The following is a 15,035-nucleotide window of genomic DNA, read 5'->3' on the forward strand; positions in this document are numbered from 1 at the left end:
GCAGTCATGTCGTCCATCTTTATATAGAGTCACGCAGGCGGACATGATGGTCACTCTAATAAAAGCAGCATGTTTGTCTGCTGCTCGCTGGGGAAGCAGAGAAAGAGGATGAAACACACAACAAGGTAAGAAGACATCTCTGTGAGGAGCCGGGTCCCAGTGAGCTGCCAAAACCAGTTTCAGTTCACCTCGGTATTGATTCTACAATTCTCTGAAAATCTACTGGAGAGATCAAAACCAAACGTTGGTGGTGGAGGAAAGAGCTGTCCAACTGGTATCCGCCCAGATCTCACTTTAACGTTGAACTGGTTTGAGGTATGGTGACTGGGAAGGCCATGATTCATCTCGTCAGACCTTTCAGTGACCTCTCCTGCCTGTTGTCACTCAATTCACAGCGTTTTGTTTCATTTGTTCTGCATTCGAACAATCATTCCTGTGTCAGTTCAGACTCAGTGCGCCTCTACAAACACCGACCTGATCAAAAAAAACACCAGCGTATTTATTATTTATTGCCACTGTGCTGAGTGGGGTGACATAGCCAAGTCAAACTACTCAGCAGAATACAACATGTTTGAATGTTATTAATAGAGCGGCTACTGTAAACCTATCCTCCTAAAGGAGTCACTGTACACATTCAACATTAACACACACACACTCATGCACGCACGGCATAAACACTTTACCAGACGCAGTGTTCGCAATAAATTCAAATAGACAAACAAATACACAAGGAAACGCTGACGATCACATTGTGTTGCGTCGTGGCTGCAGCTACTGTACGCGTGCACGTGGACTGATTGATACTCATGCACTCCAGAGTCGGCTGGAGAAGAGGGGAGTGTGGGTCAGTCAGACACCGGGTCAGCTTTACTTGTTATCTACCTCAACCCGTCTGCAAACAATTAGTGATCACCCCTCTATATCTCTCTATTTATCTCTCTCTATATCTCTATCTCTCTATCTCCATCTGTCTCCACCCCCCCATGCTGTGAGCCAACTAGTCCTCCTCCTATCTGTTTCCAATCTCCTTGGTGACATTCAGTCATACAGGAATAGAGTTACAGGGCCTATGTAACCCGGCCAGACGCATTTCATCTCAGCACCACCTGGATTAGTGCTTAACCACTCTGGAATCTCACAGCAGCATCAGCCAAACACCACTTTTAGCACAGCGCTTTGCAAACTGTATCCGACGGAGAAATCTGGGATATGCAGAGAGGAGGCGTAAAGGGGGGAGAAACGAGAGATCGTTCGATAGATCGAACTAACTAATAACTCAATGCTCTGCAGCTTGGTTGTTATCGGGGTGGGATGAGAACCATAAGAGCCAAAACATGATTTTATAAGATTCAGTCCCTGCACAGGACTCTGGTATAGGCTGTGGAGGTTGGTTTTTCTTTATCTACTTAACTCTTTCCTTTACTTCTGCCTATATCTGACTCAAACAGCCAACTGGCAGATATACAGTGGCTGGATTATAACAAACAAGATACAACTCTCTTTTTGAGACTACATTCAACATGATTGTCCATTTATCTATTATCGCTCTTCAACTTTATACATGAGTAGGTCTGGGTAGGTATCACTCTTGTCTTTTCTTCCCCTTTTCTTATTTTTGCAGACTCCCCCTCATCTTCTTCTTCTCTTCCTCCTCCTCCTCTCCTCTCACCTCTGGCGTGCAGCCGATGACAACAGCACCTCCAAGCGTCAAATGAATATGGTCGGTGTGACAGAGAGGCAGATGCTGTGTGTGTGTGTGGGGGGGGGGGGGGGGAGTATTGTGTCTATTCAGCTTCAAGGGTTCATTAATCTCTAGACTCATCATTGTGACATTGTTTGTTCAATCGGTGCACATACACACAATTATAGATGTATACACACAATAATATGATGCTGAGGTGCAGATTATTAGTTATTTTAAATAACTAAACCAAACGTTTTTCTTTTGGGTAGAAGAGCTAACTGCTATCTTTATATCTGAAACCAAGAAACTGTCTGAACGTAACATCCATCCAAAAGTGAATCTATAGCTGCTCATTTGTATTCCACTCTCCGGCTGCCTGACCTGAACGCTGCGTAGAAAGAGCAGGGGGCGAGTTGGAGAACAGTGGAGATGCTGAGTTGGGAAAATGCCTGAATTCATGTCAAGAATTATCAAACAGGTAAACTTAAGAGAGACAGAGAGGGAAAGAAGCTGAACTGAAGCGGCCTGAAAGAAGATGACTGCAGGGTTGAGAGAAGAGGAGGAAGGAGAGAATAAAGGTGTAGCAGTTGCCTCAAGCCTTTAAGGATAATTTACCCCATTTGATCTTATTCTTTTTAGCAATGTTGCATTAAAGTTATCAACTTTGAGTAAAATGTCCTCACAACTGCTTTACATTATGACAAAAGCTATAAAAATATGATCTGAGGAGTTAACTTTAGTCTAGTTGTACGATTCCCTGCTTCAAGCAGCTGCATAGGTAGGTGGCCGCCTACCTTAATTATTCAGACCACGTACTCAAGTTAAAGCAGAAGCACTACAATGTTAAAGTACACTTACAACTATAACTTCTACAGTAGTAGAACTTTTAGTTGTAAATGTAGTAAATGTAAACCTACATTCTGTCCTATCAGTAAAAGCCAAAGTGTCCAAAAGTATCTCAAAAGCATAAGAAAGGTGCTTTTGATAAAAGATAGGTATGAACAACATAACATGGAATGACTCAAGTTCCGAATCACAATACCCAGGCTCAGCTGAGGTTCTTTCTTCCCTCCACCACAGACTGTGTTTAAATCAGTGAGCTTGTACTTTTCACGAGATGAAACAAAAGAACAACACATCTAAAACACCACAATTGTCTTTACTGCGTCTCTGTTTGTGTGTCGCTCAGTGACGACAACCCTTCCCTGCTCTTGACCCCGGACTTCACACAACGCAGCTTCTCCCTCAACCACATCAGCGTGTGTGATCTTCAGGGAGAGGTTGTATTTAGACCACATATTCACAACAAAATGCACAAACACAAACTGCTGAACAGCGCTTACCCCCTCTGGCTGAGGCATCAATGGGTTCAGACCACACACACACACACACACACATGCCCACATAGAGACACACACCCAGGATAAGCAGCAGTAAACGATGCTAAGCAGTCAAGCAGGGATATGAGACCGGTCGCTGCATTATTTATGTCTCTCCGCCACGTTCGGTGTTGCCTTCTGATAACACCTATTCAGCAACTTTCCCCCCCCCCACATGCACATACCTCAACACAGACACACACAAAACCAACCCATACGGTGGAAATCAAAACGTGTACAAGTGTTACACCTCTTCCGCATGGAGCTGCTTTGCAAAATGGAACTATCCTTGTTTGTTAGACCCAGATGCAAATTCTCTGACCTTGTGTCTAAGCTATCTTACATATTCATTTTCCATCCGACTCTGACTTGTCTCTTAAATCCTGATCGATTTCCTCATCCGGGGGAACTTTGCATAACCCTTGCTCATTTCAATCGGCGTGGGCCAGTAAGAAGAGCATTGGTGCGTTTAGTGCTCCTGTGTGAGAGTGAGGAAGCTGACCAGCTAACCAGAGAGCTCATTATCCACCAACACTGGTCTCAATACTCAAAACGGCAGAGTGAGTCACATCATTTTGACCTCGTAGGAAACAGGTCCCCGAATCCAACAGTCCAATCAATAGACTCTGAACATCTGCATCAAAGCCCGAGGGGGAAATTAATGCTAATTCTCCACCGCATATTTACAATTTGCGGTGGTTTTGCAGGAGGATGGTTTTTTGGCTCCGGCATCTCGAAGCACTCACAAGAAGCTTCAGGCACCGTCACCTTAAACGGAGGAAATACACACACATCTAGAGTTTAAAATGCTTTTGTTTGACTCCGAGAAAACACTGAAAATAACAGCCCGAGATGTCCTCTTTGGATCAGAACCAAGGAGCGCTTTAGTCACCGAGACCCGACAACCCTCAGGAATGGACAGAAAGAGGGAGAGAGAGAAAGGGAGAAGGAGGCAGAGCGGGGCGAAAGGGGAGCGAGCAACGCCAGAACATCTGTCTCTCATCATCTGAAAAGAGAAAGTCAGCAGCTCAGAACAGCTCACTGGACAAAAAATACAACTCACACACACACACAGAGAGACACGCACACACACAAACAGGTGGGGTTGTGCTTTTCTCCAGGTGACCTGCATTAAGCCACAGTGGAAAATTACAGAGAGAACGGTGTGTGTTTGTTGGAGTGTGCGTTAAAAGAGAGAAAAGAGGGATGGCGGAGGACTACAAAGGCTCGGAGAAACACAAAGAAAGATGGGAAACTGGAGAGCAGAGAGATGAGGACTGAAATAAAGGATGAGTGTGTGATACAGAAAAAAGAACTGACAAGAGAGCAAGCTGCTCCGCTCCAGAGCAGAGACCCGAGGTGACCTGCGGAGATTTAGAAAGGAGAGAGAGATAATGGGACGGAGTGCAGGAAGGTGGAGAGAGAAAGGAAAGATCCTTGACAGAGAGAGCGGCAGTGGATCAACTGAAAAGATAACTGAAGCAGAACAGTGTGTGTGTGTGTGTGAGAGAGAGGACGAGCAACAGAGTGTAAAGGAAAGGAGGTAAAGAATGATGTTCGGAAATGACTAGAGAGAAAGAGTCTCAGGTTAAAGTGGAACTCAGCTCTTCCAATACCTCCGCCAGCGGTTCCCTTAGGAAACCACTTTTAAATTCACTAGATCCAGATTGTAATTCTGGATCTGCACCAAATGAACGTGCTCATTAATATCAGACCCATAAAGATTTCTTACAAAGTACATTAAAACAATATCCTCTCAACCAACAGCCTCAAAGTCAAGTTTGTTTCTCTGTCACATTCAACAAGTCTTCAAAAGTATAACATCATAATATCTGGTGTGTCCATTCTCTCTGGAACAACATATGTAGGAGTTCTAATGTGATGCCCTAGAAGCAGTGTGGCCTAAGGGTAGAGTGGTCATCCTCCAACATGAAAGTTGGCGGTTCAAATCCCATTCTTCCCCATCTGCATGTCAAAGTCTTCTTAGGCAAGATACTGAACCCCTAAAAAAAATTGATGTTGAATGCAATAATTGTAAAGCAGGGATAAAACTGTCACAATCAATTCTAAAGAAAGAAAGGTTCTAAAGACACAAAGCAAGTTATTCGTCTTTTTGTCTAGACTTCCATAAATTGAGCTTTATTCTCTGTCAGCCTGGGAAAGCCAGGATTGAGGGAAACATAGATTGACAGAGTCGGGGGCGAGAAAACACAACAACAACAACAAGGGCAGTGAAACAGTAAAGGAGATTTCCCACCGCCGCGAAAGTGAGACCAAGAAGAAGGTGAGCGGGGTTTCTTAATCGGAGCGAGGGAAAACACTGACACGGGGAGGTGTGGAGAAAGAGACAGAGTGCGCCAATAAAGGAGAGGTGAGGCGCCATGAAGAGAGAGGAACAACAGGGTGATTCGGCGTGAAGGGAGAGAGAGAGAGAAAAGGGAAAACAACGTGTGGCCTCGCACGGCACTGCTCTGGAGGGACCACAGAGGACACAGAAGGCTTAGCTGGTACAGACACACACACACACACACACACACACACACACACACACAGGTTTTAAGAGAAGTGTGGACAGGCAAATAGTCTCATTCAAAGGATTTCCACGATCTCCCCTTTCCTCTGAGGACGTTTGTTCTGCTCGCTCTCTCTCTCTCACACACACACACACACACACACACATACACACACACCTCACATCTCCCCATCCTCCCTAATTACTCCAGTCATTACCAATGGGCAGTGAAGACACTAGAATACTAGCAGTTTACTAATGACATGATAACTGTAATTAGAACATCCTGCTGGACCCACTAATTGTCCTTTTACCAGACGAGTAAGAGACATCGAGAGAAGGAAGGGGAGGGGGAGAGAGAGAGAGAGAGAGAGAGAGAGAGAGAGAGAGAGAGAGAGAGAGAGAGAGAGAGAGAGAGAGAGAGAGAGAGAGAGAGAGAGTTAATTGTCTAATGTAGGTTGTTGATATCAGTGGACCGGCCCCGCTGTTAGGCCACCATTACTGTTCTAATTGAAAAAACAAACAATGTCCTCTCATTTGATGCACAAATTTATTTATTTATTTATTCCCTTGTTTTTTTAAGGTTGCATAGCTAATCAAATCTGGATTTTCCTGGATTATCCCTCTATTCAGATGTGCTTTAAGAAAAAGGTAAAGAGAAGAAGATGTCAGCCGTCTGAATCACAAGATAAAAAAAAAAAAGAGAACGAGCCTCAATCATGAGAAACCTGCCGGAAAACACCTGCTGCCTGCGAGATGATTAAAAAGAAATCAGTTGTGTGGAAAGTCTGCGGCGGCGGCGGCGTGTCGCCTGTCAGACTCACACTCACTCGTCTGTCTCCTGCACAGAGATCTCCGTCTAATCAGGGACAGTAAGAGAAGACTGTTTTCATTTGAGATGGAGAGTTTATATTTTGAGGGACACTTTGTGGAGAACTGCACCATGTTTCCAAAATGGTGACGTATAAAACCAGTGTGTGTGTGTTGATAATAAACTACACTTGATCCAGAGGACCTCCAGAGCCTGATAGAGCAGAGCAACACGACTGGGTTGCTCTACTGCAGGTGGCTCCACTCAACTGCTCATTCACACTCTGCTGCTCTCCTCTTACTCCACCCTTGCCCTCCCTCCTTCTCTCTCTGTTTCATTCCTCTCTTTCTTTCTTCTGGGCTCCAAAACTCATTTAAGATTCTTTGCTCCCTCCATCTTTTATTGTTTCTTCTCCTCTCGCCCTCCGCCTCTGCTCCATTTTTCCTTCTGTTTATTGCTTTTGTTGCTTCTCGCGGTGCTCCGGCTGCCGGGACGGGAGTTCACAGGTCGCGTGGAAGCATCACAAACAGACTTTAGATTATCATTTCCTATCTCGATTATCAGAGAGAGGAGGGCAAATGGGAATTGAAACAACTTAGAATGAAATGATGGGGAAATGCAGAGAAAAACATACAAGACTGAGCTGATTCCAGACTCACTAATTGTCCTTTCTTTTTATAGGCCGCTCATATACTCTGCTGCTAATATTGAACATTCACTCACTCACTCTTTTTTACAGTTTGTTTGACTTTTAATTTACTGCTGTATTTTTACCCTCTTTCTCTTTCTCCATATGCACTGAGCAATTACACATGGAAACACCAAATTACAGTGACAGAAAGAAACGCAGCTAAATGCATGTTTTATAGGATTTAATGTCTGTAATATTTCACGCTCATAATTGATTTTTCTTTTCCCGACACAAAGTGATTACGTTGTGCAATTTGTTTTAGAGTGGGTTTATTATGTAGTGAGGTGAGGCAATATTCTTCTTTTTGTGAACAAAGGACATGGATGGTTTGCTTTATTGATGCCATCATGACCTGGTCCAATGCAACATTTAATTATTACAAGGCGCTGACCCCCCCCCCATGGGGCATCCCAGTACCTATAATAGCTTGAGGCCAGAAAAATAACGAATTCATTAGAAACCCAATCACGCTCACACTTGTAAGTTTGTAAAAAAAGGTCTTTAAATGCACGACAATGACCTGGAGCACAAATAACTGAAGTGCACGTTCAGAGTGGATGAAACCTGTGTCACGAGTGGGCGGTGACTTTCTCAACCCAAAATACAAAATAGAAATTCCCTCCCTTCACTTTCAGACTTTCTAAACCAGGCTGGTGGGAGCCATGAATAAAAAACCAGTCTCTCGAAGCAGCCCTTGGTGTATACCTGTGGGGCAATTTATCCAACTGCCGGCTTCCTACTGCAGCGAGCATCGTGAGCCTGTTTTCATCAAGCTGCATATTTCAGAGGAGACACTATGGAGGCAGACAGCTGGTCTTGAGTGGCCAATTACGTCCGTTTATCTCCCTTCCAGGCACAGCTGTGATCAAACAGAATGGAGAAACAGGATCAAGCAGCGAGGCTGAGAAATCGCTCTTCCGTTTGCTTCACTTCTTCTTCTTCTTCTTTGCAGCTCTCCCTCCGCCTGTCCCCTCCACTTCCTCCCCACTGTGCTTCCATCCCTCCCTCCTGTCTCTAGCTATATATATATATACACCTCCTTTTTTTTACGTCTGACGATGCTTTCCTTGCTCGTCTCTCCGGAGACAACCCAAGCGGAGGCATCTGCTAAAAGTTTACTGCTGAGGAAGCTTCAATCCTGTGTGTAGCCTGCTGCTGAGCACGTGTGTGTCTGCATGTGTGTGTGTGTGTGTTCCAGTAGATCTCAGTGTACCAGGGAGAGATGTCGACCAGAGCTTGATCGAGGCCCCCCCACCCCACTGGTAAAGTTAAGGTTAATCTTTTTGGTTTTGTCAAGTAAAAAAAAACATTGCAACAGGTTGTCGAACCGTAACCCATTTCTAATAGCTTTACTTGATTATTGTATGGAACTGGTGATGTCACGATAAGAAGAGGAAATACTTTTCGAGGTTAAATTAAGATTGTTCTCGAGAAACAATGGTGACTAATGGAGACGGAACAGAAACCACATTTAAACACTTTGTCGTTTCACCACGCAAAACTGTTTCCAATGTGAATTTCACTGCATTGTAAGAATCTCATTTTACATTGTTGATTAGATGACAAGCTACCAGGCTCAGTAGTGGCTCTATACATGATATATACAGAGGCAGCAGTTATCAGAACCTCCACATTCACAGGTGGTATCTGGCTCCACAGGGTTTTGTTCACACGGGCCTGCTCTGACTTCCAGGTCTCGGGTTGACATGGAAATATCCACACAGACCAATCTGCTCCATGGATTCATATCTTCTCACATTCAAGGTGAAATGTGATGCAGAGAGTGTATGCCTCCACTCTGCCCTCCTTCTCTCGCTCTCTCTCTCTCTCTCTCTCTCTCTCGCTCTCTCTCTCAAAACAACATTTGGCAGACGGGCCACTCAATCCAAGTCATGAGATCTGCAAAAAGCCCCACGGCTCACCTCCAGAATAAGCCTTACATCAATACAAAAAAAAACTGCTTCTCCACACACATGCACTTTTTCAAGTCGCCTCCTTTTGCACCTTTACACACACACACATGTATCTCAGAGCAGAATGTGGCCCTTGAGGAGTAATAAAAAAGGGTTTAGCCAAATCTTCAGTCTCTTTTCTATGATAAAACTAACAGTAGCAGTGAGATTGAGTAGATTATTACTACTTATAATGAATCCGGATGTCACCCAAGTTCATCCAAAAGGGATTTCCACTGTAAAATTAGTCATTTATTAACAATTTGGTTAAAACTAGTCCACGTTCTCAGATCGGATTGGTTGTGAAAAGTTCCCTATAAATACCCACCTGTAACAGAACAGTGAATTGAAGTAAGGATGCCCACAGACATGAGTGTTTAACAGAACGAACTAAAAACGCGTCTGTGCTGCGCGGATGAAGCTCGAGCAGTGTCCTCCTTGCGCGTAAAGATTGTTTGGATACGCACGGAGACGCATTGGATCCGGTGAGCGACGAGCGTTTGCCGTTTTTGTCGTGCCACTGTTAATAGAGTGCAAAGCGCGGATCGTTTCTCACATCATGTGCGCGGAGGTGGACCGCTGATAGGTGGTAATGCACCGGACAGCCTGCCCCGCATCGCTCACGCGGACTCGCGGAGTGACAGACCTCCGCAAGCAGCCGCTGGAATCGGACCTCGGTGAGGCTGGAGAGCCGCTGCAGCCTCCGGTAGCCGGGGACTCGGTCCGATTCCCCGCCGCCAGCTCTGCGCACTGACCCACAAGCCCCTCATGACCAAATACGAGTAGCTGCCAGGCTTTTCAATAAAAACTCTGGAATGGGAGTTAATCATAAAGTGACACATATTGAGATTAAACAAGCGCGATGAGGTCAGATACGAACTCCCGAGTCTGAACCTTACGCACCAGCTGACAGCGGTAGTTAGTCCCTCGGTAGGAATATAACAGGAGCATTATAGTGATTTCTCATTATTGAACAGCTCTCCGGAGATCAGTCGTTGATCAAGCTGCAGATTAAAATCCACAGATTATGATAAAGATGTTTCCTGACGCCAGCAGCAGCAGGGTGGGACACTGACACTTGATTCTTAAATATCGCACTGTTAGAAAGTTTGATCGTAAAGAAACATGTGACACCAAATACATTAAATCTCGCTGTGGTGGGACAATTAAAGGATTTAGTTCGATCATTAGAAGTTTATTACTTTTTTCTATTTTTACTTCGTCACCTCTGGTGTTAACGCCAATCGAGCGAGATGAGGTGTCCCTCCAGATTCTCCTGGAGCTACAATAATAGTGTCCCTACGTTCATTATTTAACATTGTATAATTTAAAAGGGAAATATATGTTAGAGTAGCGGATGTAATAAGAACATTTGTAATGGTTATTTCTCAAGGATGTCATTTTTACGCTCATTATGCATTTTGGTTGGAGGGGGAACTAGATTATCTTCTAGGAAACAAACGTCTCTGCTGAGTCTTCCAGGCTGGAAGTGGTGCTGTGAGTGTGAGAGGTGTCTGTCTTTTGGGGAAAGGAGCGGGTTTAACTCCCGTTTAGCACCTACAAGTCACACGGATTAAGGCGGGCATGCGGGGAAAGTGTCAAAACCTACCTCCTTCTTCTGCTCTGACTGAAGGCGAAAGAAAAGCCAGTAAACATCCACAGAGCCATATGAGTAAATCCATCTTCTCTCCTCTGACGTGTGGGAAAGAAAAAGTCACTTCGTATCTTCTTCTATGGTTTTAATATGTGAGAAGTTTGTGAACCAACAGTCTCCCTTTCCCACAGTTTTCTATTTCTCTAGTGCGCAACACAACCGGTGCCCAAACTCCTCCACGAATGCGTGGATTCTCCTCTCCAACAATATCAAAGTGGATGAAACTGTAATGCTCGTTTAGGCTGTGTCCGTGTGTTTGGCACCGCGTCTTCTGTCGAGGAAACTGGCCTGAGGTCAGCGCAGCTCGTCCGGTAAACACGTTTTTAAAGTCGCGAAATCCATGTCGGTGCTCACAGCCGACAGCACCGGGTCCGTGTCTCAGGCAAGACGCGCGTGGGGACACAGACCTGACACGGCTGAGAGGGAAATGACAAAATTCAAACAAAGTAAAAAAAAAAATTACTTGTTGGAGTCACCGGGAACCATCAGAAGAAAAACTAAGTTTTGGCAAATAAAGGAGGAAAGAAAATGTCCCACGCCTCTTTCCCTGTTTGTTTCGATATTCCCAGATCTTCTCCTGTGGCTCAATCTCCAAATTCCGCGTCTACTTGGTAAAAGCACCTGTGATTAAAATAAACGCAAAATGTCGTCCCATCGACTGCCCTGTGGGGATAATGTCCGTCTCTTGCGCCAGGGACGCAGGCGGAGGTGTCCCGGAGGAGGCGGCAGCAGCACCGGTGTGCGTGCGTAAAAGCTGATCGGGAGAAAATGAATGTGCAGCCTCTCCGCTCTGCTCCTCATCCAAACTGAGCTCTCCTCTGCTCCAACACGCGTCTATGTCTCCCCCCCTCCTTCTCTCTCTCTCTCTCTTTCTCTCTCTGTGCTGAACGAATGTCTCTCTCCCCTCTCTCTCTCTCGCCCTCACTCCCCCTCTCTACCAGCAGCTCCGGCAGTGCGCTCCCCGCTCCTTCCTCTCCGATCTCCGCTGGTTAGTGGCAGAGTATTGGACCGCTCACTCAGTCCCCTGTCTCGGAGCGCATGCACGCCGCGCGCGCACGTGTATCGGATTACAGTAGGCACCTCTGCCCGCCTCCATATAGCCCCTCACTGATTAGAGAGCGGTTTCACTAACCCTAGTTTCTCTCTCTCTCTCTCTCTCTCTCTCTCTCTCTCTCTTTATTTGCCTCACCCTCTCCTACCACATCTACATCTCTTTCCCCACTCACTCCCTTTCTTTGATTTTTTACCAAATGTCTCCCTGCTTGGCTCTCCCTCCCTCATTTATTCCCTTACCAACTCTCTCTCCTTTTATTCCTGCATTTATCCTTTCCCCTCTCTGATAGTGGAGAGAACAGAGGGAGGTGAGAGAGAGAGAGAGAGAGAGAGAGAGAGAGAGAGAGAGAGAGAGAGAGAGAGAGAAAGAGAGAGAGAGAGAGAGAGCGAGAGAGAGAGATACGCTGGGAGCTTTAAAAGGGGCCTGGTGCAGATTTACTACTGGAACCCTGTGTGTGTGTGTTTGTGTGAGTGTTTATGTAATTGAGTTTGTGTAGGTGAATACGTGTGCGTTTGTGTGTTCATCTCAACTGAAAGGATGATAATAAGTAATAATCAATTAGAATCTTAGAAAATTAAGTTTTTAGAACCTCCATTTTTTGCTAAAATAACAGATTTACATGTTATGCAGAGCAGCCATCATTGCAGTGAGCTTCTGGGTGGATACACACTCACAGACAAACACACACAAACACACACACGCACACAAACACACGCACACACACAAACAACCACTCACTTTCCCTTTTGCCCGCCCACTCCCTCCCTGCAGTGGGAGGTGTGTCTCAGGGCCCCGCAGTGACACCAAAGCTCGTGGTCTGAAAACCTAACCAAATGTTGGCTCTCATGTCGTCCTCCCAGGACACACCCCGAGCACGCTGACACACAGATACACACACAAACTGGCCATAATGACACAACTCAGTTATCTTGCGGGGACTGAAACCCCTTTAAACCTCTATTGCTTTCATGGTTGAGAAGAAAATCACACAGGGGCAGATGGCTTTTATTTCATGTGACGAATATTTATAGCATTCTGACGTGAGAATTTCTTAGAAGATGCAAACATACACAGCGATATTGTGTTACATATTTTCACCAATCATGGCAGGTTTCAGGATTTAAACCACTCCATTACTGGTAAACAGGTGAATCACTGATCTGCGTTCAGGCGGGTGACATGTGGCACATACACACCATCACACTCCGTTTCCTCACTTCTCGGGAGGTCTGAAGGTATTAAGTTAATTTTCCATGACAGGTTTGTGTGTGTTTCTGTGTGTGTGTGTGTGTTTGTGTCAAAGAGAGAGAGAGAGAGAGAGGTACTAACTGTCACCCCTCTCATTCCGTGTGTCCCTCTAGTGGTACGACCTCTGTAACCTGTCGCTCTCTCTCCCCTCCCACCTCCCTCATCCTGTGTCTCTCTCTGCTGTAACTGAAGCCGCCCCGACCCACTGGAATCTGTCAGGTGATGAGAGCAGCGAGCAATCACATGCTAATATCGCTCTAACGTTCCCTCCGAGCTGACAGAGCCACGCTTTGGGAGGTTTTTTTTCTATTAGAGGCGATGGAAAACTTGTTAACTCCAACTTGTGTCTCTCCCGGCTGTGATCAAATATGACAATTTCTACATTTCTTTTTTTGCATTCCACAGCAGGGAGTTGCGTTCTTCTTCTTCCTTTTCTTCAGTTGAAACGTAGTGTTAAACATTAGTTCAACTTTTTGTTTCACATGGTGATAGTGTTTGCTGAGTGTGATCAAAAAAAGTGTCCTATATCTTTATTGGCACGCGGCCGCAGGAGGACTATGGACGGGGAAATTACGCACTAACCTCTATGAATCCTTTAGACTCACACCAACGCACCACATGGACCCGAGCCGGCTGGACTTTCCCTTCACGCATTCTTTGGTATAAGTCTCCACAGTATGTTGTGAAATGAGGATATGCCATCATGACACCTTTTCTGCTTGCCAAGCAGTGGACCGGGTTTCCCAGAAGTCAGCGCCGACATCACAGGGAGAGAGAAACCATTTTAGGCCAATGGTTGGGAAACACTGAAGAGTTCTTATATCAACGCAACCGTCCGCTTCAGTCTTGTCAAAAAGCAAAACTTTTCATTGTGATATAATATCATAGATACAATGCAGAATGCAGGAAGGATATACTTTCATAGGCATTTGTTGGAGAACTACTAAAAAAATTTTGAAATCTTTTTCGAGGGGTGGAGAAGGACCCCTGGAAGAGCCCATACAGTTTGGATGGAAGTGGACAGATTCAGGATTGTCTTTTCACTTTCTTGAACATGGCGAGATGGGGCATAACTTCTTCTTCTTGTTTGTTTTTTTGTTAGCAGACTACGCAAAAAAAAAAATTCCATGAAATTCTGTGGAGGGGTTTGACATGACACTGGGAAGAAGAAATAAAATCTGGTTGTGGATCCAGAACCAGGTTTCTTTGGCACTTTCATTAGCATTGCAAGACAGGGCGTCTCTCAACACGTTTGTTTATTTCTTAGAGAATAATTCATGGATCTTGATGAAAATGGGACTGATATGAATCAGTGTGTAAGATTTGAGTCAGATCCAAATATAAATCTTTTGAATTAAAATGTGATTTTGAAACTGTTGGGCCTCGGTGGAGGTTTGTGCTCTGAGAGCCAGTCTAGGTCCAGGTCAGTTCAGTTCTTATAACAAATAGTTATAGTATTACCTGTTTACCTTGAACTTACCATATATAGTTGTTGCATTGCTGTAATACTCTCTCACCCCCCCTCTCCTCGTCGTTGCTACTCTTCTTGCAGCCTTTGTATTTACCTTGGAAACAGTGCAATCTGAAAGTAGTGCATGAAGCCGCTATGTGTGTGTGTGTGTGTGTGTGTGTGTGTGTGTGTGTGTGTGTGTGTGCCAGAGTGGATTTTAATAACCTGATACTACTGAGTTCAGTCACTGTATGGAGACTAAGTAAAAACACCAAGGCAATTTATTTAAAAAAAAAATCTGGTGTGTGTGTGTGTGTGTGTGTGTGTTGCAACAGAGCTGTGAAACCAGCAGAGGGTAAACTGATCCTTGCTCTGCGTCAGGGGAAGAACTTGTCTACTGGTCTGTCGACAAGCTCTACTGGTCCTGTCCTCACCTCGCCGACACGTCCACCACCGCCCCTCGTTCTCGTCCGTTTGACTTGATTGATTATTTATTAATGAGTGTATTTATTTTACCACGTTCTAAGTTTGGGATTCTGGAGCTGTTTCTTGGTTTGTGTGTCGTTTTTGCCACCTGCACTTTTTTTGAAGATCTCTGTC

General features: G+C 45.0%; 1 protein-coding gene across 3 annotated transcripts in view; it reads right to left on the bottom strand.

Moving 5' to 3' along the window:
- LOC133967352 (neuropilin-2-like) overlaps nucleotides 1–11,649 on the bottom strand; it is an 87,472-nt gene extending 75,823 nt beyond the window's left edge. For all 3 annotated transcript variants that reach the window (XM_062402764.1, XM_062402762.1, XM_062402763.1), the window contains exon 1: nucleotides 10,639–11,649. In XM_062402764.1, the coding sequence (XP_062258748.1) occupies nucleotides 10,639–10,711 (73 nt within the window). In that variant the 5' untranslated portion in view covers nucleotides 10,712–11,649. The remainder of the gene's footprint in view (nucleotides 1–10,638) is intronic.
- Between the last annotated feature and the right edge of the window lie 3,386 nt (nucleotides 11,650–15,035).

The sequence above is a fragment of the Platichthys flesus genome, chromosome 13, assembly GCF_949316205.1.
Source record: "Platichthys flesus chromosome 13, fPlaFle2.1, whole genome shotgun sequence".
Taxonomy (NCBI): Eukaryota; Metazoa; Chordata; class Actinopteri; order Pleuronectiformes; family Pleuronectidae; genus Platichthys; species Platichthys flesus.